The sequence below is a fragment of the Rana temporaria genome, chromosome 1 (genome assembly GCF_905171775.1).
Source record: "Rana temporaria chromosome 1, aRanTem1.1, whole genome shotgun sequence".
NCBI classification, from domain to species: domain Eukaryota; kingdom Metazoa; phylum Chordata; class Amphibia; order Anura; family Ranidae; genus Rana; species Rana temporaria.
The window spans coordinates 600227288-600251759 of record NC_053489.1 but is presented as its reverse complement, the minus strand read 5'-3'; the positions used below and the strand labels follow the sequence as shown (position 1 = coordinate 600251759).

At 43.4% G+C, this 24472-nt stretch overlaps 1 protein-coding gene across 1 annotated transcript in view; it reads left to right on the top strand.

Annotated features, from left to right (window-relative positions):
• TBC1D19 (TBC1 domain family member 19) overlaps positions 1 to 24472 on the top strand; it is a 217393-nt gene that overhangs the window by 151456 nt on the left and 41465 nt on the right. Inside the window, exons 14-15 of the mRNA XM_040335157.1 lie at positions 15959 to 16043; positions 22133 to 22177. Of these exons, the coding sequence (XP_040191091.1) occupies positions 15959 to 16043; positions 22133 to 22177 (130 nt within the window). The remainder of the gene's footprint in view (positions 1 to 15958; positions 16044 to 22132; positions 22178 to 24472) is intronic.

Below are 24472 nucleotides of genomic sequence, written 5' to 3'. Positions count from 1 at the left end.
AGCACACCGGTGCCAGTGGTCATCTATTGGCCATGCCCACTACCCGGTAGAGCAGAATCACGTGTATTTGGCTCATTCTTTCTTTTTTTGGTAGCACTACCAAATTCTCACATTTATTGGTTTTGCGCCGTACCTCATTTTTTATCATGTATGTATGTATGTGTGTATGTGATTCTGCACAGATTCTGGAGTTTGGCTTCAGTTAATGTTTTTAAATCTTTTATAGTACACTAAGGCCTCGTACACACGATAGGTTAACCAGAGGACAACGGTCTGAAGGACCATTTTCATCGCGGTCAGGACCGTGTGTGGGCCCCATAGGTTATTTAACCATAGGTTAAAAAAAAGCCAACTTACTTTAGTTTCAATAGTTTTTATTGAGAAAGGAATATTACAACAAAACAGAAGCATCGCCATAAAGCGTTAACAAACACCAGAAAGGTCCCCATCACAATACATAACACAATATAGTGTTTGACAGTAACATTGTAACAAGAAACATAAGAAAAATTCCAGGATATAACACGAAGTGCATTCCCCAACTTGCTTTAAAATTAACCTATGGATTGGTAACTGATAGGTCAAAACTGATCGTTGGTAGGCACGACCATCGGTTAAAAACCCACGCATGCTCAGAATCAAGTCGACGCATGCTTGGAAGCATTAAACTTCGTTTTTTTCAGCACGTTGTTGTGTTTTATGTCACCGCGTTCTGACACGATCGGTTATTTAACCTATGGTGTGTAGGCATGACGGACCATCAGTCAGCTTCATCGGTTAACCTTCGACAACTGTCCTTCAGACCGTTGTCCTCTGGTTAACCTATCGTATGTACGAGGCTTAACACTATCCTTCCCCCGAAGACTGACAATGCTGCTGTCCAAAGGTGCCCCCCTGTTCTTCATCCAGAGTGGGGGAACTCAAATACACAAGGCGTATAACTAGCAAGATCACAAGTTGAAAACAAAGGGGGAAGCCTAAAAAAAAAAAAAAAATGCAGCCACCACATCTAATGATTGGTAAGCTGCATATATTACATATTTGGTTTTGGGTTTAATATTGCTTGGCGGTACAAGCCTATAACCCATGGTCTATGAAAACTTTCCCTGTGTCCTGTAATTTACTGCAAGATATGGAATTTACAGATAAGTCAAAACTCCTCTTTTTGTACTTGACATAAAATTCATTCCTTGGAGTTCCTTAACCACTTCCTGCCCGACCTATAGCAGAATGACGGCCGGGCAGTTGTTCAGTTATCCTGACTGGGCGGCATTTGACATCCAGCAGGATAACAGCCACCGTGAGCCTGTTGGGGCACGCATCGCGGCGATCGGTGGTGCAGCGTCTCAGTCTGACACACAGCTACAACGATCTTGGTAAAGATTTGGAGGCTCACATGATCAGCCGTGTCCAATCACGATGTAAACAGGAAGAGCCGTTGATCGGCTTTTCCTCACTCGCATCTGACAGACGCGAGTAGAGGAGAGCCGATCGGCTGCTTTCCTGACAGAGGGGGTCTGTGCTGATTGTTTATCAGCGCAGCCTGCCCTCGGGTGCCTGCCCAGGACCACCAGGATGCCGCCAGGACTACCAGGGATGGCCACCACCCTGGACTACCAGGTATGCCACCCTAGACCACCAGGCAGCTGCCAATCAGTGCCCAGGCAGCTGCCAATCAGTGCCAACCCCGAATGCCTGCCATTGCCATCAGTGATGCCTATCAGTGCCATCTATCAGTGCCACGTATCGGTGCCCAGCAGTGCCACCCATCAGTACCCATCAGTGTCGCCTATCAGTGCCGCCTCATTGGTGCCACCTCATCGGTGCCACCTTATCGGTGCCCATCTTTGAGGGAGAAAACATGCTTATTTTATAAAATTTATAACAGAAACAAAAAAAAAAAACTTTAAAAAAAGTCAGTCTTTTTTATTTGTTTAGCAACGATGTAAACAGGAATAGCTGTTGTCTTTTCCTCGCTTGCGTCTGGCAGACGCATGTAGAGGCGAGCCGATTGGCTGCTCTCCTGACAGGAGGGGTCTGTACTGATTGTTTATCAGTGCAGCCCCCATCGGATGGCACTGGCAGGCATTGGGGATGGGCACTGATCGATAGCTGCCTGGGCACTGATTGGCATCTCCCTGATGGTCTAGTGTGTGGTCCAGGATGGTGGCGGCATCCTGGTGGTCCTGTGGTGGTCCTGGATGCCGCCACCATCCTGGACCACCAGGAAAAAGGCCAATCAGTGCCCAGGCAGCTGCCGATCAGTGCCTGCCAGTGCCATCGGTGCCACCCATAAGTACCCATCAGTGCCGCCTATCGGTGCTGCATATCAGTGCCCATCGTCAGTGTTGCCTCATCGGTGCCGCCTTATCAGTGGACATCGGTGAAGGAGAAAACTTACTACTTTACAAAGTTTTATAACAAAAATAAAAGAAAAACATTTTTTTCTCAAAATGTTCGGTCTTTTTTTTATTTTGTCAAATAAAAACCGCAGAGGTGATCATGTACCACCAAAAGAAAGCTCTATTTGGGTACAGTGTAGCATGACCACGCAATTGTTATTTAAACAGCGACAGCACTGAAAATTGTCTTGGGCAGGAAGGGGGTGTAAGTGCACGGTATTGAAGCGGTTCAGAGACACTGGTAAAACCCCTCTGCATTTGGGATCAATTTATTATTATTATTATTATTAGTATTATTATTTTTTATTATTATACAGGATTTATGCAGTGCTTTACGACATGAGGGCAGACAGTACAATTACAATACAGTTTAATACAGGAGGAATCAGAGGGCCCTGCTCATTAGAGCTTACAATCTAGGAGGCAGGGTCAAGTGATACAAAAGGTAATAGCTGTGGGGAAGGAGGTGATGGAGAAAATTTAAGTACAGTTGTTAGATGAATGCAGGATAGGATTCTCTGTAGAGATGGGTTTTTAGGGATCGTCTAAAAGCAAACAGAGTAAGAGATAGACAGATTAGTGTAGGGAGTTCCATAGAAAGGAAGAGGCTCTGGAAAAGTCCTGTAGTCGAGAATGGGAGGAGGTGAAAAGGGAGCTAGAGAGCAGGAAGTCTTGGGAGGAACGAAGTAAACAATTAGGCTGGTATTTTGAGACTAGGTTTATGATGTAGCTGGGACCAGAGTTGTCGATAGCTTTGTAAGTTTAGTATTTTTAATTAAGTTTGTTGGGTGAGCAGGAGCCAATGGAGGGATTGACACACAGGAGAAGCAAACACTGAGTGGTTGGTAAGGTTGATGAGTCTGGCAGCATCATTCATTATTGACTGAAGGGGGGATAGTCTATGTAAAGTTAAGCCATTGAGATGGGAAATGTAGTAGTCTAGGCGGGAGATGAGCAGGGAGTGAATTAGGAGCTTAGCGGTGTCATTCGTTAGAAAGGGAAGTATTTTGGAAATGTTGCAAAGGTTGAGGCAGCAAGATTTGGACTGTGATTGTATTTGGGTCCGAAAAGCTAGATCAGAGTCCAGGATTACACCTAGAATCTTGCAATGCAGGGATGGGCGGATCGTTGTTCCATCGATCTTGACAGAGAGATCAGGGGAAGGGGCTTGTGGGGGAGGAAAAATGATGAGCTCGGTTTTGGATAGATTGAGTTTGAGGAAGTGGTGTGACATACAGGCTGATATGTCTGTTAGTAAATTAGTGACAATAAGAGGGGAATATTGTGCTAGTCCAAAAACTAAACCAAAAAGTGCAAAAAACAGGTGAAAATGCAAACCAAATAAGAGCAGCTGCACAAAATGTGACCAAAATTCAACTACAACTATAATTAAAATGCAGCGCTGAAAATAAGAGAGACCAAATCGCACAAAGTGAGATGTGCCTCCAATGTGCAAAAAGTGAGACATACATAAATAAGTCCACATAAAGTCCATTCAAAAGACCATGAAATGTGATAATCAAATCAGACGTGTAACAATAAGGGTCGTCTCATAAGCCTTCTTGCAAAGGAGTAAGGGAGAATACTCTTACCGGAACTGGTGGATCTACTTATTAGGCAGATCGTTGGAGCATGTGAAATCCCGATGGCAAATCGCATAAACTGGTATGCAGACTCTGGATAAACCACACAAGTCCCAGATAGCAACTTGTTTAACCGCTTGGGACCCACGCTATAGTCAAATGACGGCTACAGCGCGGATCCCAAAATCCAAGTGGACGTCAATTGACGTCCGCCCCTTTGCGCATTCCCCGCGCGCGCTCCAGAGCGCGCAGCGGGGAAACTCTGTGTTGGCCGTGTCCCTTGGACACAGCCAATTACAGATCGCCGTGAAAGGCCAATCAGAGTGGCCGTTTGCAATGCGATTTGTGCGGCCAATGAGAGATGATCTCATATGTAAACATATGAGATCATCTCTCATTGCCGTTTTACACAGAGACAGCGGTACTGTCTCTGGAGAGGAGACCGATCTGTGTCCCTTGTACATAGGGACATAGATCGGTCACCCCCCCCAGTCACACCCCTCTACCTACAGTTAGAACACAATGCAGGGAATACATTTAACCCCTTCCTCACCCCCTAGTGTTAACCCCTTCAATGCCAGTCACATTTATACTGTAATTAGTGCATATTTATAGCACTGATCGCAAAAATGTGTCAAAAGTGTCCGATGTGTCCGCCATAACGTCGCAGTCCCAATAAAAATCGCAGATCGTCGCCATTTCTAGTAAAAAAAATAAAATAATAAAAAATAATAATTCTGTCCCCTATTTTGTAGGCGCTATAACTTTTGCGCAAACCAGTCGCTTATTGCGATTTTGGGTGACTGGGGGAGGTAACCGATGCTGTGTCCCTATGTACAAGGGACACAGATCGGTCTCCTCTCCTCTGACAGCACGTGGAGCTCTGTGTTTACACACAGAGCTCCACGTCCCTGCTGTGTTACCGACGATCGCGTGTACCCGGCGGACATCGCGGCCGCCAGGTACACGCATTGGCTTCCCAGCGATGCGCCGGGACAGTGTTTACCCGGCGCGCGCGGGTAATGGACTTTAAAAGACGTCCAAAGACGTCCACTTGGCACCTGAGAGCCGCGCTGTTGACGTCTTTTGTCAATAGCGCGGGTCTCAAGTGGTTAAAGATGAATTTATTAGTTGCAAACTACGCAGCACAGCAACGATCAACTGTTGACATAGGCAATCCTGGAAATTTGGAGGTCTTCCTTTGAGGCAGCATCTCAGTCCAGAAAGTAAATGTTGTATGTTGCAAAACAATGATGGCGCAATCCTTTTGTTGGGAAGAAATAGCTGCTCTTTTCACTAGCTGATGTAAGGAGCAGCTATTTCTTCCCAACTAAAGGATTGCGCCATCATTGTTTATGAACAGTGGTTGATACAGTCATAAAGCACATTCATGTAAAATAATGTAATGGTAAGACAGTGGCCATTTATTCTATTCACATACTTTAACCACTTAACGACCCCTCACTGTATATATACGTCATTTTTTTTAAAGATGGATATCTCGTGACGGCAGCAGCTGCTGCGACAACCGAGATATCCATCTTTCCTGTGAGCGGTCCTTTAGATGATAACGGTGGTCTCCGCGGGGGATACGCCGCAAGATCACCGTTATCGGCGGCGGGAGAGGGGCCACCTCCCGCCGATCTCTCCCGCTGATCTCTCCCACGCCGCTTACCGGAGCCATCGGCAGCGGCGGAGGCAATCGGGTCCTGTCTCCTGCTCGGCTGGGATACGAGTGAGGGCAAGATGGCCCCCACCCGTCTCCATAGCAGGGCGGAAGCGATGTCAAAACGTCACTTCCGCCCATGCTTCCTAAAGGCATATGTTCTTGTTGTCATTTTCTTCAAATGACAATTTTTTTTTTTTCTTTTGCATTTTAGTCTAAATATGAGATGTGAGGTCTTTTTGACCCCAGATCTCATATTTAAGAGGACCTGTCATGCTTTTTTCTATTACAAGGCATGTTTACATGCCTTGTAATAGGAATAAAAGTGACCCATTTTTTTATTTTATTTTTAGTGTAAAAATTTATAAAATAAATAAGAAAACAAAAAAATGTTTGTTTTTAAATCGCCCCGTCCTGACGAGCTTGCGCCCAGAAGCGAACGCATACGTGAGTAGCGCCCGCAAATGAAAACGGTGTTTAAACAACACAAGTGAGGTATCACCACGATCGTTAGAGCGAGAGCAACAATTCTAGCCCTAGACCTCCTCTGTAACTCAAAAGATGCTGCCTATAGAATTTTTTAAACGTCGCCTATGGAGATTTTTAAGGGTAAATGTTTGACGCCATTCCACGAGCGGGCGCAATTTTGAAGCGTGACATGTTGGGTATCATTTTACTCGGCGTAACATTATCTTTCACAATATAAAAAAAAAAATTGGGCTAACTTTACTGTTGTTGTCTTTTTTTTTTATTTAAAAAAGTGAATATTTGCCAAAAAAAGTGCGCTTGTAAAGGGCGCAAATACGGTGTGACAAAAAGTATTGCAATGACCGCCATTTTCTTCTCTAGGGCATGGGTGCTCAACCTGTGGCTCTCCAGCTGTTGCAGAACTTCAAGTCCCATCATGCCTCTGCCTTTGGGAGTCATGCTTGTAACAGTCAGTAGCTTGCAATGCCTCATGGGAATTGTAGTTCTGAAACAGCTGGAGAGCCACAGGTTGAGCACCCATGCTCTAGGGCAGGCCTGGGCAAACTCGGCCCTCCAGCTGTTTTGAAACTACAAGTCCCATGAGACATTGCAAGACCCTGACAATCACAGGCATGACTCCTAGAGGCAGAGGCATGATGGGATTTGCAGTTTCACCACAGCTGGAGGGCCGAGATTGCCCACCCCTGCTCTAGGGTGTTAGAAAAAAATATATATAATGTATGGGGGGTTTAAGTAATTTTCTAGCAAAAAATGTTTTTTAATCCTGTAAGCACCAAGTCTGAAAAACAGGCAAGGTCCTTAAGTGGTTAAACCCTCTGTTTACATACTAGTTACTTAAAGGGTAACTATAGTTTTAACAACTTAAAGGGGTTGTAAAGGTTTGTTTTTTATTTTTTAAATAGGTTACTTTAAGCTAGTGCATTGTTGGTTCACTTACCTTTTCCTTCGATTTCCCTTCTAAATGTTTTTTTTTCTTTGTTTTCTTTGTCTGAATTTCTCACTTCCTGTTCCTTCTCAGTAAGGTATTCAGTAAGCTGTTCTAAATGACTTTTCACCTCTCGGATGATGGTGGAAAGCTTACTGAGGAGAAACAGGAAGTGAGAAATTCAAACAAAGAAAAAAAACATTTAGAAGGGAAATCGAAGGAAAAGGTAAGTGAACCAACAATGCACTAGCTTAAAGGAACCAATTTAGAAAATAAAAGACGAACCTTTACAACCCCTTTAATTCTAACTGAGCCCCTCCTCGTGCTTACTGTACTTTTTATAAATGTATTTTTGATCAGCAGATTACCTGGTCCAAGAGATAAACAATTACATAGTTAGTCAGGTTGAAAAAAGACACAAGTCCATCCAGTTCAACCACAAAAAACAATAATCAAACAAAATAAAAAACACAATACAATCCCATACACCCAACTCCATACCCACAGTTGATCCAGAGGAAGGCAAAAAAAAAACAGCAGAGCATGATCCAATTTGCTACAGCAGGGGGAAAAATTCCTTCCTGATCCCCCGAGAGGCAATCGGATCAACTTTACCTACAATTCTTAGTACTCAGTTATATTCTGTACATTTAGGAAAGAATCCAGGCCTTTCTTAAAGCAATCTACTGAGCTGGCCAGAACCACCTCTGGAGGGAGTCTGTTCCACATTTTCACAGCTCTTACTGGGAAGAAACCTTTCCGTATTTGGAGATGAAATCTCTTTTCCTCTAGACGTAAAGAGTGCCCCCTTGTCGTCAGTGTACAAACTTCAATGCTCTGCTTCTCTTCCTATTCTTTTCTCTTCCTATCTGGCGGGTCTCTGTGTGTGTGTGTGTGTGTGTGTGTGTGTGTGTGTGTGTGTGTGTGTGTGTGTGTGTGTGTACATCTGGATTTTTTTCCATAGAGTCTAATAAGAAAGATACTCGCAAGCCTCCTCTATCTCCTGCCAATTATGAGCTCCTGCTGTGCCCCTTCTCCCTTGATTGCAATAGTCTTGACTTGAGGAAATACAAGGGGAATGAGTGGAATCTTTAAGTGCGGCTATACGCTTGCCCAGAATTCAGCCTAAAATTGTATAGCATTTTTTAGATACATATATTTTGTTTCTTGTAAATTCATCTTTGAATATTGTCCTGGTTACAATGACAATGTCGTAAGCCATAACTGCTGAGTAGACCTGGAAGTCTCTTAGAACACATTGTGCTGACAAACAAAGCTGTACAAAGTGTTTATGACTTGCTTTTGGCAAATTTGATCTTGCAGGAAATCTGAGCTTTTTTAATAGTACACAGCTGCTGTAATAGTGCATTTCAGAAACCTTCCAGCAATGTATGGCAGTATAATTCCGCTATTCAAACTTTGCTCCGAATTTCCTGTATTCCTAAGTATTCTGTAATGGTTAAAGAGATTAAAAGGCCCCAATCATCCAGATTTTGAAACAACCTAAAATATATTATACAGTTTGCATTGCACAAACATTTTATATACCCACATGTCCACATTTGAATGCCCATTTTATTTAAGTTTGTACTTAGTAGTGTTGGCTTTGTAAATGGAAACATTTGGCATCATACAGTGGCTGCTAAGCTTCAACTTTTAGTTCTACCCTTTGGCTCATCTTTAGGTTTGCCTGCCTTATCGTTTACCATAAAAGGAACCTCTCATGACAGAAGTATGGGATCTACCAATGACAACAACACTGGAGCATAAACCTTCAAAAACTGCATTGAGTCCTTGTAGCCATAGGATTACACCAGATTTTGAAACTTTTTTTTTTTTTACAGTAATTTATATTGGGGGTATTATCGTATATATCATTATTGGGCTAACATAACTAGCCTCATAAAAAAATAAAAAACAACTTAAATGTAGATTGATCCTAAAATATTTATTAATTGGTAAATAATTTCTTTTGCATCAAAAATATATATATATATATATATATATATATATATATATATATATATATATATATATAATATATATACACACACACACTAAACATATATTGTGTGGAATAGGGTAAGACACTGTATAATTCTAACTTTATTCACTATACAGTGCCTTGAAAAAGTAATATGACATTTTCCACATTTGGTCATGTTACAACCAACTGCTCTGAAGCATTGAACTTCATTTTTCTCAGCTCGTAGTGTTGTACGTCACCGCGTTCTTGACGGCCGGAATTTTGTGTGACCGTCTGTATGCATCACAAGTTTGAGCCAAAATTCCGTTGGAAAAAATCCACGGTTTTCTTGTCGGAATTTCTAATCGTGTGTACGCGGCATTAGTTGTGCACTCCACAAATCTGGCCTTTATGGAAGAGTGGCAAGAAGAAAGCCATTGTTTAAAGAAATCCATAAGAAGTCCTGTTTGCAGTTTGCGATAAGCAATGTGGGCGACACAGCAAACATGTGGAAGAAGGTGCTCTGGTCAGATGAGACGAAAATGTAACTTTTTGGCCTAAAAGCAAAACGTGTGGCAAAAAACGAACACTGCACATCACCCTGAACACACCATCCCCACCATAAAACATGGTGGTGGCAGCATCATGTTTTGGGGATGCTTTTCTTTAGCAGGGACAGGGAAACTGGTCAGAGTTGATTGGAAGATAGATGGAGCCAAATACAGGACAATCTTAGAAGAAAACCTGTTAGAATCTTCAAAAGACTTGAGACTGGGGTGGAGGTTTACCTTTAAGAAGGTTAGTGACCCTAAACATATAGCCAGAGCTAAAATTAAATGGTTTAGATCAAAGCATATTCTTGTGTTAGAATGGCCCAGTCAAAGTCCAGACCTAAATCCAATTGAGAATCTGTGGAGAGACTTGATAATTGCTGTTCACAGAAGCTCCCTATCCAATCTGACAGAACTTGAGCTATTTTGCAAAGAAGAATGGGACAAAATGTCACTCTCTAGATGTGAAAAGCTGGTAGAGACATCCCCAAAAAGACTTGCAGCTGTAATTGCAACGAAAGGTGGTTCTACAAAGTATTGACTCAGGGGGGCCGAATACAAATGTACCCCACACTTTTCACATATTTATTTGTAAAAAAAATTGAAAACCATTATATCATTTTCTTTTCAGTTCACAATTATTGTTTTTGTTTATCAGATAAAATCCCAATAAAATACATTTGTTTTTGGTTGTGACATGACAAAATATGGAACGTTTCAAGGGGCATGAATTATTTTTCAAGGCACTGTATGTATTATCTGCAAATCAAAAAAGGTGGAATGCAATCTGTGCAGTCCTATTTTTGTGAGAAAAATGTAAATATGTGTAAAACAGTAATAACATAATTAATTGCCAGCTCAGCACTGTTATGCCGCGTACACACGATCAAAATTTCTAACAACAAATGTTCGATGGGAGCATGTTGGTATCGGACATTTGCTGTCGGAATTTCTGACAACAAAAATTTGAGAACTGGTTCTTAACAAACAATGAGATCAAACATTGTTTTAATTTACCCACCCTCTGGGCTTGTATACGGACGTGGGTACCATCTTGATGCTTGTACCAATCTCACGCTGCTTCTCCTGCACCCCCCGCCCGGCCAGGAGAACGCAATGGCCGGGAGGGATTCCCCTGTCAACACTCTGTGTTGATGAGGGAACCAAGTGATTTTTCTTTTCTGCAACCTGTGACCGGCCTAAGAAACCTTATTATATTTCAAGAGCATGTAGCTCTATTTGCTTTCCCCTGTGCGCCACAGAATTTAATCTAAACTGTGTCTGCATTTTGTGAGTTAAGCCCCAGACACACGGTTAGATTTTCTGCAGATTTTTGTCTTCAGATTTACCAAAACCACATAATGTGAGATGAAACCTTAAGGCCCTGTACACACGATACAGTGTGACTTTTCTGCTTTGCAGGGAAACAAAATCCACCACGTCCCTACTGACAGGATGGAGCTCTGCATTGTTTACATATGCAGAGCTCTGTCCAGTGTGTCTCCTCAATGATCAGTGAGTGCCGAGGCCATCCATTGACCGGCACCCACTGATCAGCTTCTGCTGTGACTAATCCCTGCAGAAGCAACACGTGTGCACGCCTCCTATGCGGAAGTGTAGAATCACATGCATATATACGTGATTCTGCACAGAGCATCCACCCTGTAGCAGTAAATCTGCTATAGTGTGGCCGTGAACTGGTTAAAGAGCATAGGAGAAATACAGTGGTCTCCTCAACCCACCCCAGTCTGTTTACTATACAATGAGGGATCAGCAGAAAACCATTGAGGTCACCTGTCTGATCTCTCTGCGTTCTCTGAGCATCTTTGTCTTGTACGGACACTTGCCCCCATAATAACTGATTGGCTTTCAGCCCTGACCCTCCTTTTGCCAGTTTGCTGCTGTACAGGTGATTGCAAGAAGCTAATACCACATCAAATTCAGATTCTTACACTAGGTGCATTTACAAAATAAATTTTATTTATGTGGTAATTAATATCTATCTGGAATACATTTCTTTTATTTCCGTTCAGCTTTAATTTAAGCAGCACATTATGTCAGCTTCCACATTTAGGCAAAAGAATAGAGAACAACAATTGGTAGTTCTCTTGGATGGGATATACTATATTCCTTTTAAATATCCCTTAAGAGTCTCTTTAAATTACATATTTCCCAAATTTCCAATAAACATTATTAGAAGTTCTTTCACATAAACCAGTGTATGGAAATGATTTCATTTAGGTTTACTGGTCCTTTGACAATCTTTACCGTGTCACTGATTGTTCTTGGTTTAATGTTTTCAAACGAAGTAACACTGCACACATAGAAACATTTTTTTTTCCCAGAGCAATAATAAAATTGGAAGTATTCTTATTTAGTCTGATTAAATAGGAGCAGATTAAAAGTAATTGGATTGCTTTGAGTTTACCCCAATTGTGTGTTGATGTTATTGTGCAATGCATTCTGAAGAAAGAAAAATAATAGTTTGGCCATCTGTATATTTCACAAAATGAAAACCTAGCGCTAGCTGTTTAATCTCCACATTTCCCTTTTGTTTACTAATGGAGGCATTCATGTAATGGAAATAATTGCTCCTAAGCAACAAGTCAGAAATTGGTGTCTTTTTATAGACCAAAGCTATGGAAAATGTACTTCAATTGACTTTATTTCAGAGTCCGCACTTTAATTAGTGCGGGGCGAAATGACATGAAGCTTGAGGTCAAATACAGCAATTCCAGTATGGCCCAAGACTAATTTATCAATAAAGACCTGTGAGCTTGTCTCTCTAATCACTGCATAATGGTGTTTTTCTACATTTCCTGGCAGTTGGCTGATCTGATTTAAAGGGACATTCAGAAATCTCTATTGACTTTATGTGCCTGGCACAAAGAAATATATGTGCTACAACATTGATGGGCACACGTGTCCCCAGTTTGTCTGGGGATATACCCAGTTTATATTTGTCGGAGGCCACCAGTGATGTACTTAGGATAGGACTGGGAAACTTTGGCCTGGGGGGGAGCAACTACAACCAGGTTGCCCTTTTTTGATCGGGATAGACTTCTGCAGGCTTAAGAAAATGTACCATGCAAAGTTTGCCTTGATTGTGCTGGTGTTGGGTGGGCATAGGCAAAGGTATGGGTTTCAAAAGAACAGGGTTTATTTTACTTCCAGCAACAGATTACTTTGCAGTTCTTCGTTTGGTCACATAATATCTCAGAGTAGCAAATACGTTTGTGCTTGAAGATAACTATATAATACCCAGCGACGTATACGACGTATACTACTGACTGACGTATATTCCCACTCTGAATAATGTGTGAATGGTGAAGTATCTCTACTAAGGGCCATCAGCCCAACATATTTTATGCGTATTGTCCCCGAGCGTAAGTGGAACCCTGTCCCCTAGTCATCCACTGAGTGTACTCTATAGAAGAAGATGAAAAAGCATACCGTCACACAGGATGACAATGGGGGTCCATAGTGGTCCTAAATCCTTGCAAAACAGTTTGTGACAATAATGTCCCCACTTATACTACAATTGGTGTGATGTCGATGCCTTGCTTTTTTTTGCCTTGGACTATATAATGTTGCTACCCATTATTTAGCCACCTTTGCACCCACTCTTATGGGCATTGGATGAAACCTAATTTTACACCATAGAAGAGTGATGGGACCGTGTTATACTTGTGGATCCCGTGCGGGCTGCGATTTCCAAAGTAGTGCAAGGACTTCTTTTCTGCATTTCACAGGGCACGGCAGCCCATTCAAATGAATAGGCTGTTGTGCTCGAGCAAGTGTGAACATAGCAATGTTCTATAATTAGTATAGCATTAAAGTTACTTTAAACCCAACATTAAACACTTTATAAATGGCAGTTTACCAGGCCTGCAACTTAGATTTGTGCCTGCATTCATTTTTTTGGTGATCTTTATCTCTCTTTTTTTTACCCGGTGATCCTGCCAATAAAACACTTCCTGTCCTGGGGTGACAACACTCACCCACTGTATTGTATCTATGTTAGAGCAGTGTTGTCACACTAGGACAGAAAGTGTGTTAGGACACACCTCTCTTTTTCATACCCCTATACCGAAGCTCAAGGTCCACATGGAAAGTTGGGAACAATATTTGCAGACAGAGAGTCCAGAAAGTTATAAGCCAACAAGATTTCAGGTAGGATCAACAGATATATTATGCATTTATCGAACAGATATATCAAAACACTTTCAGCGGTTTATTCACAGGCCAAAAGGGAGCAAGTAATGGACCTTTCACACTGGTTTGCTTCAAAACTGGCAGTAAAACACTGATCGCTTTTGCGGTGGTTTTTAAAGGGCATGTGACTCAAAAATTGCACCAAAAATGCTGTGGGTGTTGATCACATGATAATGTACCTGAAGCCAGTTTGCGCAGGAACACTTGTAGGAGAATTTCAAGCAAAGATTGCATTTGTCCTATTTTATTATTTTATATTGTTTTGACTTTGCTATTTAGTGGTTCTGTGTGAACATAGGTTTACACTGTTCACTTGTATGATGGGAGACATCGTTTAAATAATGATCTCAAATGTTGCTTTTCCAATTACACCTTGCTGCAAGACACTCTGGCCCGGATTCCCATACATCGGAGCATATTTATGCGGGCGTAGCGTATCTAATATATGCTACGCCAACGCAGCGCACAGAGGCAGGCACTGGATTCACCAAGCACTTGCTCCCACTCACTCTTAAAGATACGCTGGGTTTCCTCGGCGTAAGCCAGTGTAGGTGGAAGTGGGCGTGAGCCATGCTAATGAGGCGTGACCCCATGCAAATGATGGGGCATGCACCATAGAAGTACTTAAAATGAACGGTGCATGCGCCGTCCCGTGGCCGCATCCCTGTGCGCATGCTCAGAATCACGTCGGAACTACTCCCTAAGATACGACGGATCACTGCCTACGACGTGAACGTAACCTACGCCCAGCCCTATTCACGTACAGCGTAAACGCCAAAAGATACGACGGCTTGTGTTCCCTGGTCCATACCTTTGCATGAGTTGCGCCTCCTATATGGGGAATAACTTTACGCCGGACGTACGACGTACGCAAACCGCGTTTATTATGCGCCGGGCGCAAGTACATTCGTGAATCGGCGTATCGCCCACATTTCCATATGTGCATAGAAAATCAATTGGAGCGGCAAATGCGCCCAGCGTAAATATGCGCCCACGATACGCCGGCAAAGGAAAGTTACGTTGGTCGAATGAAGCCTATTTTTAGGCGTATCTCAGTTTATGTGCGCGGCGCATAGATACGATGGCGCATACTTACACTTACGCGGCGTATCTCGAGATACGTCGGCGTAAGTGCTTTGTGAATCAGGGCCAATGACTTTGTAACCAAATGTAAAGTGATTCTGAGGTGGCTGTTTAATGGCTGAAAAGGTTGACTGTCAACTCTTATAACCCCTCAATGTGCTAGTCAAACCCCAAAAAGATGTAACTTATACTCATTTACATGGGGGAGGCAGGATATGGGGGCCCCCATGTTAAAGGGGGATTCCAGACTCCGCTAAGTCAATCAACATGGGGACAAGGTGCTTTGGCTTGCTCTTATAAGGGTCTGGTATGGATTTTGAGGTGGGGATCCCCCACACCATTTTTTGCCATTGAGTTGCTCTTAAAATGACCCAAGGGGCCTGGTATGGATTGGGGGGACTCCACACATTTATTTTTCCATTTTTTTTATTATTTTGTTTACATTCAGCTGTCAGTGGGGATCCTACTGACAGCTGACGAGTCATCGGTTGTTAAGGATGCTGCGGCCCCCTGCTCCTTAACAACCCGATTTTCTCCTTAATAAGTCGCATCCAAGTCTCACAATCCACAGTCACATTAAAGCTGCCAGAAGTCGCATTAAAGTCGCACAGCAAAGCACACGATTTTGAAGTTGCACAAGTGTGAATGGAGCTTTAGGCTCTGAATCTGTTAACACACAGACAACTATGTCTCTCTTCAGTCACTAAGATCAGGCAGTGGTTTGATACAGCCTCCTGGCACTGACAGGTCTGGACACATACTCCCAGCATGTCCTCCTCAAACATTGGTTTACACAGGGGCCCTGACTGCAAAACCCAACTGTCCTTAGTTGGGCGCCACATTTGGACTACATGCTGTGAGCTGGCAGACACCTTTTCTTTTGTAAGAGCCATGAATCTGTTTCTTCTGCTGTTACAGTGGGGTAAATCGTGGTCATTTTACATATGGGTGATAATTAACAGTGTATTTAGCATAAAGTGGATCCATAGATCGAAGACCAAAACATTTTGTAATGTTTTCTAGATCTTAGTTTGTCTTTCATATTATAACTATTTCTGTTATACATTTCTTTCTACAGGTGTTGCTCTGCTTCTCCAGGGACACGTTTGTGCTTGAACACTTTGCGTACAACAGTGCAACACCACCAAAATCATACATTCGAGGTGCGGTTTTGCTTGACTTATTTACCTATTTTTCATTCCTAACCTAAGGGGTAGCAATTTTGTGTCTTATGCCAATTTTTTTTTGCATGGTCCAACATTTGAAAATGATGGTGTTTTTTTAGGTTGATTTTTTATAAACTCAGTCATGCAGGTGGTGCCCTCTCCACGATATGTTTCCTTAACATAGATACAAAGGGCCAGATTCACAGCTGAGATACGACGGAGTATCTCAGATACTCCGTCGTATCTCTCAGAGTATCTATGCGACTGATTCATAGAATCAGTTACGCATAGATATCCCCAAGATCCGACAGGTGTAATTGTTTTACACTGTCGGATCTTAGGATGCAGTACCGCGGCCGCCGCTGGGGGGAGTTTGCGTCCTAAACCAGCGTCGGGTATGCAAATTAGGAGTTACGGCGATCCACGACGGTTTTTCGCGTTCGCTACGTCGCCGCTAGTCTAGTTTCCCGTCGCAAAGTTAGTCGTCGTTTTGGGTGCCTTAACTTTAGTCGGCAATCGTATTGCTGTCTAAAGTGTGGCCGTTGTTCCCGCGTCGAAATTTAAAATTGAACGTCGTTTGCGTAACACGTCCGGGAATACGAAAGTACGCTACGCGCGTCGCCGTTCGAAAAAATGACGTCACGGCGCGCAAAGCACGGCGGGAGTTAAGAAACGGAGCATGCGCATGCGCAGTAGGTCCGACGCGGGAGTGCGCCTAATTTAAATGGCACACGCCCATTTGAATTGGCCCGCCGGCGTAGGTTTTCATCGCAAGTGCTTGGTGAATCAGGCACTTGCGATGAAAACTTGCGGCGGTGTAACGTATCTACGATACGTTACGCCGCCGCTCAGCTACGTGAATCTGGCCCATAGAGACTAGATTGTCTTTATAAAGGACAACTCCACCCAGCACTTTTGTGGTTTTGGTGGGGCAAAACCATTTTATTACATTTTGGTTAGAGTGGAGAAGGAACTGTTGGGTTTACTGTGATCTAGGGCTTCATTAGATGGATTTCCCTTCACTCCGTCTCCCAGTAACACATTTTTCACCAGATAGGACATTTGAGAAACTCTCCAACAGAAATTAAAACCCGTTTTTAATTAAGTAGGGTAATGCTAAAACCCCTGTCAACTTTTTATCTCTGCCTGTGCCTGTCTTGTGGACCAGTGAGAGGAAATCTTTCTAACAAAACCCAAATAGCAGTAAAACCTGACAGAAGTTCCAATCTTCCCTGTATTGATGCATAAACTCCAACATACACTCCATGTTGGAGTTTATGCAGGGTTGAAAATATCACCCCCTCCATCATGTGATTGCAGTGCTCAGGCCAGAGCAGTCATCATGGGATTGGGTATTTTTGTAAAGTGTGACGGAGGCAGGTTGTAAAACGCTGCAAAGGTGAGTGTAAGTGGGTCAGTGGGTGGGATAGCTTTAAAAGGGCAACATGACAGAATCTCTAAAATCTCTTTTAAAGCTGATGTTTAGCCATTAAAAAATTCTCTTTAGCTTTAGTGATCCAACTTGCCTGTAATAAAGGATGTCCCACATTGTGCAGGCATCCTAATCCCTTAAAAATCTTTTGTGCAGGTATGCCCCATGCTCGTCCTGCTGCTGAACTTCCAACACTGTGTAGGTTAAGACCCCTTTCACACTGGTGTGTTTTTCAGGCGCTTTTGAGCTAAAAATACTGCCTGTAAAGCACCTGAAAAATGCCTCCCCTCCAGCCCCAATGTGAGAGCCGAGTGCTTTAACACTTGGGTGGTGTGCTTGCAGGATGTTAAAAGTCCTGCAAGCAGCATCTTTCAAGCAGTGTATACACCGCTCCTCCACTGACCCCCTATTGAAATCAATGGGCCCTGTTTCCAAAGCACTTTGGCAGCGACTTTTTACCCTTTTTTTTTGGCTGCTAGCGGCGGTTAAAAGTGCCCCGCTAGCGGCCAAATATATATAAAATTAGCAGCGCTTTACCGCTAAGGCCCCCCCCCCCTTCCCCAGTGTTAAAGTAGCCTATTAGGTATGGGTCTTCTGTGAAGAATTCCTAATGAGAACCTACTTCTTCCCTCATCTTCCTCCATTGAGAAATGTTCTTTCATTGATTTCACTGCCTGTAACAAGAACACTGAATGAGGGAGTGAGTCCTGTGACTTTTCAGACTCTCTCCCATTCACAGATTGGGTTACAGGCAATAAAAGCAACGTTTCCCAATGGAAAAGGAGGGGTGGGAACCTCATCTGGCGTTTTTTTCACAGCAGCTTCACAGAAGACCTATCACTATTACCTCCGTGGCACTGGAAGTTCAACAGCAAGAAGAGGACAGGGCATCCCTGCACAGAAGATTTCAACAGGATCCAGCTGCCATAACAATGTGGGACATCCTTCATTATAGGCAAGATATCTCAAAGCTATAGAGAATGATTTTTTTTTTTTTTTAAAGGGATTTAAAAAAAGTACAGTGCCTTTGCGAAAGTATTTGGCCCCCTTGAACTAAAAAAACAAAGCAGGTAATTGGTATCTATAGCAGTGAGCATAACATGTGAGCTGCAGTTTAAACTTGAGTGAAACTCCTTAGTACTTTAGCATAGCAGTGAACATAACTTGGAAGGCAAGTATGGAGATCAGCGTTTAGTAATTGGTTTCTATAGAGTACTTGTGGTTGCAGATAGCTGGGCATGGATGTGCGTCCTGGGAGCCTGGACCTGGTTGATGAGAGCGGTAGCTGCAAACAAGGAGTCCTGGTGATCCAGTTCAGGAAGCTGGAGCTCAGTTCAGGTGAGTCTGGAAGCCCAGCGGACAGTGGCGTTCTGTCAGCAATAGAGGAACACCTTCCTGTCAGTGCTGGGAGTTTAAATAGGCCACACAGGAGCGAACCAGGAAGTACCACTAGGTGGTGCACCTCCGCAACCACCTTGGGGAGCAAGACTGCAGGAAGTGAGAGGCTATTCAGAAAGAAGGAAGAGAGTTAACTGGGAAAGAAGCAACTATAGTTGTACTTGGTGCAAAGTTATTGGTGTGACGTTACACTTCATGAGTCCCACTTGTTGATTCTTCAAAAAAATTACAGTTTTATATCTTTGTTTGAAGCCTGAAATGTGAAAAAAGGTCGCAAAGTTCAAGGGGGCCGAATACTTTCGCAAGGCACTGTAAATAAATAAAACTTCCGTATGTCTACCTGAGGTTGCTGTTTGCTACAAATGCTGTTCTGTTTAATGACTTGCAGTTAGATTTCGGTTAGTGGGATTCCAGCTTGCATTTTTTTTTCCATTGCTATATTATATTTTATATTTATTTAAATAGGAGCATTAAAGACAGCAACTTAGATACAGTGGCCCAGATTCTCATACATTCGCGCTGCTCCTGGGCAGCGTAATATATGAGCTCTACGTTACACCGCCGCAGGTCTACAGGTTTACATCCTGATTCTCAGAACACTTACCTGTAAACTTGCGGCGGTGTAGCGTTAGATTGCTCGGCGCAAGCCCGCCCAATTCAAATGGGGCGGGCACCATTTAAATTAGGCGCGCTCCCGCGCCGAGCGTACTGCGCATGCTCCGTCGGGTAAATTACCCGACGTGCATTGCGCTAAATGACGTCGCCCCGACGTCATTTGCCTAGATGTATACGTAAATGGCGTCCAGCGCCATTCACGGACGTCTTACGCAAACTACGTAATTTTTATTCAATTCGACGCGGGAACGACGGCCATAGTTAACATTGGTTGCGCCTGCTAATTAGCAGGGGCAACCTTACGCGTCGGGTACGCTACGCAAACGACGTTAATTTGCTGCGTCGACCTCGCGTATGTTCGGGAATCGCCGTACTTACCTCATTTGCATAGACGACGGGGAAAAGCGACGATGCGACACCTAGCGGCGGGAAAAAAAATTACTTTTAAGATCTGACAGCGTAACAGCCTTACGCTTGTCAGATCTAATGGGTACCTATGCGAAACTGATTCTGAGAATCAGTCGCATAGATACCCGGGGCCAGATGAGGTGTTAAGACGGCGCTAATGGTGTTGCGCCGTCGTAACGCCTTTGAGAATCTGGCCCAGTAGCTGTAACTGAAAATATGAAGAGCACACTCCAAATATGTTTTGACAGATAATGTTAAAAATATGAACTTGCATTGAAAGTTCTCCAAAGCTTCCGATACTCTTAAGCCTAATACACATGACCAGGTTTTCCCGGCAGGAAAACTGCCAGGAGAGCATTTGGCTGGGAATCCCGGCCGTGTGTATGCTCCCTAGCAGTTTTCCCGTCAGGAAAACAGACGGGAATCCCGACGGGAAAATAGAGAACCTGCTCTCCACTATGTGGTGAAAAACCATGCATGCTCCATAACACTTCAACGCATGCGCGGTAGCATACAAGGTTAGTGTGGGGTGTAGCAAGATGGCGGCGACGGCATCGAATGTGACGAGACACCGGCTCGTCGTAGTCTATGATTTCACCATGTTCTTGCCATTCAAAAGAATGGCGGGTTTTTGTGTGGCCGTCTGTATACACGGCTTTTCAGGGCAAGCCTACCTGTTATCCCGATGTTTTTTTTCACGACGGGATTCCCGGTCGTGTGAACAGGGCTTTAAGCCCCCCGTACACACGATCAGAATTTCCGATGGAAAAAGTCAGACGGACTTTTTCCATCGGAAATTCCGACCGTGTGTATGCCCCATCGGATTTTTTTTCCGAGGAATTCCGTCGGAGTTTGGATAGAGAACATGTTCTTTTTTTACTCCGATGGAATTCCGTCGGAATTTACGATGCGAGTTTGGTCGGACAAAGGTCCGATCATGTGCACGGGGCTCAAGATACCAAAAATGCCATTTAAAAGCTCTTTTATGTAAACCACTGTGCATTTTTTATTTACCATTCCTCAAATGTGTTATGTTTACTAATAAATGCCCACGTCTTTAAAATAGATGCGATTTTCTGAGCTATCTTTAACATATATGTATTTTTTTGTTTAGGAACCATCAAAATTTCAATTACCTTGTTATGCAGTCATATGGTGTAATTGTAATACACTGAACTTCATTAAGGCAAAATTCCATTAGGCATATAGGGCCAGATCCACAAAAGGGATATGACGGCGTATCTACTGATACGCCGTCGTATCCCTGTTTCTATCTTTGGAACTGATCCACAGAATCGGTTTCCAAAAGATAGGCAGAAGATCCGACATGTGTAAGGGACTTACACTGCCGGATCTTAGGATGCAGTACTGCATCCGCCGCTGGGTGCATTTCGAGTCGAAATGCCGCTTCGGGTATGCAAATTAGCACTTACGGAGATCCACGAAGCTTTTACGCTTCGTTTTTTCTCCCTAAGTATTAGTTTGCAATCGTAAAATTAGGGCTGCTTTTACAAGGCCTAAACTGTTTAGGCCTTGTAAAAGTAGACCCTTCTATCCCGCATCGCCGTCTTTTTTTTTTTTCACATTTTTTCTTTCCCCGCCGCAACTCATATTTTTTTTTTTTACGCCCGTCGCGATTCTCAAAACCCGGCGCAACGTAAAACCACGCTAAGCACGTCGGGAAAATGACGTCATGAGCATGCGCAGTACGGCCGGCGCGGGAGCGCGCCTAATTTAAATGGGACTCGCCCCATTTGAATAGGAACGCCTTGCGCCGGCCGGATTTAAGTTACACAGCCGAAAATTTCTAGGTAAGTGCTTTGTGGATCGGGCACTTAGATAGAAATTTTCCGGCCGTGTAACTTAAATTGAAAAAGTTACGTTGCGCCGGGTTTTTGTGGATCTGGCCCTTAGTGACTTGAGGCACATATGAATATATAAAATAATATAATGTTATTTTTATATTCTAATATATTATTAGTAAATACGGTAATTTATGCAAACCATTCTATTTAATAGACAGAAGCCAATAAACACTTCACTTCTGTTTATGTATAGATCGTTTGAAGCTTTTCATGGTAAACACCTGACCTGACTAATGACTGTCTCCTTTTCTATTTGTTGGACCTGTTTTATTAAGTACGACCAATTAATTAAATTGCAAGTAAGATAATTTCTATGTCTGTATTGCTTCAGCAACTGGAAAAAATAACTTTCGGTCTTTTAATTGTAGGCAAGCTTGGCTTAGAAGAGTTTGCTGTTGTCTATCCACCAAATGGTAAGCTGTGCTTTGTCATCCTCTAGTGGTAGATAAGGAAATTACACAAATATCAGTAGCTGATCGTGCCAGAGTTGCAGGGAAAAAGCTAAATACGCAGTTAAAATACATACTATATACTGTATGTTTACCTGCCAAAGGATCTGTAATTTTGGCCAGCCATTCTTGTGATAAAGAAACCTCTGCTGGCCAGGTCACTCTGCTTACTGGAAAAAAAAAGAGAAGAGATGGACATAAACATCATTGCTGAACCAAGAAGATAAATTGATTTCCAGCAAGTTTGCATGTTGCCTTCCTGGCAATGCAGTATGAAAAATGTTTTGTAAATCACAAGGTTGGCTGTACAGAATTACAAAATGTTTGGTAGGTAAGACAGTAAAAGTATTTTAGGGGGATCTCATTCCTCGTGTAGCCTGTTCTCTCAGTATGGCACCTGTTATGCATTTTTATGCCAAAAATACACATGGAAATTATACATTACTTGCGAAAGGATTTGAAATGCAAAAACATGTTAAATACACTCCCCCTGGGAGAAGCAGTGATGGAAAAGGATTGGGGGGTGCTTGTAGAGTAGACTTGGCAATATAATGCAATGCCAAGCTACAGCTAACAAGGCTAGCAGAATACCCTCATGGAATAAAAAACGGCATACATTCAAAAGATAAATCAATAACTTACCCTTTTAAAAAACATTGGTTTGGCATAATCTTGAATATGCAGTTCAGTTTTGGTCATCATTCCTCAAGAAAGACACTGTGGAATGAGAAAGGGTTCAGCAGCAGGCAAAAAATAAATAGGCGGGACGGAGGACCCCAGCTATAAGGATCATTTATATAGATCACTGTTATTCACACTGGAGAAGACACCTAAGGGATGATATGATTACAATGCTGTAACTGTAATAAACTGTTAGGTCTCAGAAGAGGACATGCGGCCAGCATTTGAGGTTAGAAGGAAGAAGGTTTAACCTTAGATTGCTGAAAAACTTCTTTATTGTTACCGTGTTTCCCCGAAAATAAGCCTGGTCTTATATTAATTTTGGCAACAAAAGACACAGTAGGGCTTATTTTCGGGGTAGGTCTAACCTAGTGTTGCCAACCGTCCGTATTTTTACGGACAGTTTGTAAAAACGGGCACTTTTTTCCGCCGTTCGTAAATGTCCGTGGTTGCGGGAATGTGCCAGTAAAAATAGCCGAGATCGGTTTGGCTTGGAACTGCGCATGGAGATTGGAGGCAGGGGGTGATGGTGGCTGCGGTGGCACTGCAGAGGGGGATGGAGGCAGGGGGAGATTGGAGGCAGGGGGTGTTGGTGGCACCGCAGAGGAGGATGGTGGCACCGCAGAGGGAGGGGGATGGAGACAGAGGTTGTTGGTGGCGGGAGATTGGAGGCACCGCAGAGGGGGTGAAGGCAGGGGGTGTTGGTGGCAGAAGGGGATGGAGGCAGGGGGTGATGTGACTAAATAATTTGCCCTTATTATATCGAAAATAACAAAAATATGTTTTTTTTACCTTAATATCTACCGTAAAGCGGTAGTTCACCCTCACTTACATCATTTTTCCATTGAGACAGGCATTGTAGCGCGAGCTACAGTATGCCTGTCCCGATTTTTTTACCCCCGTACTCACTGTGTACTTGTACATTAAAGATTTCGGCTCCCGCGGGGAATGGGCGTGCCTATGGAGAGGGAGGATGATTGACGGCCGGCCCTGGCACGTCACTCTCCCTGAAGACAGCCGGAGTAGGTCTCGGCTCTTCACGGCGCCTGCGCACAGGCTATGCGCAGGCGCCGTGAAGAGCCAAGCCTATTTCGGCTATTTCCGGAGAAGCGTGACGCGCCAGAGCCGGCCGTCAATCATCCTCCGTCTCCATAGACACGCCCATTCCCCGAGGGGAGTCGGTATCTTCGATGTACGAGTACAAGGTGAGTACGGGGGTAAAAAAAATCGGGACAGGCATACTGTAGCTCGCGCTACAATGCCTGATTTTATGGTAGAAGAAAATTTTTATTTATTTTTTTCGTTTATAGGGTGAACCCCCGCTTTAAGGCCGGGTTCACACCTATGCGAATTGAGTGCGGCTTAAACCGCATCCAATTCGCAGAACATTTCTAAATGCATTGAGCCAGATTCAGAGAGATTCGCCTATCTTTAGGCGGGCGTAGCGTATCTCAGATACACTACGCCGCCGTAAGTTTGAGCAGCAAGTTGTGTATTCACATAGAACTTGCGCTGAAACTTACGGTGGCGCAGTGTAACTGGGCCGGCGTAAGCCCCCCTAATTCAAAATAGGCTGGT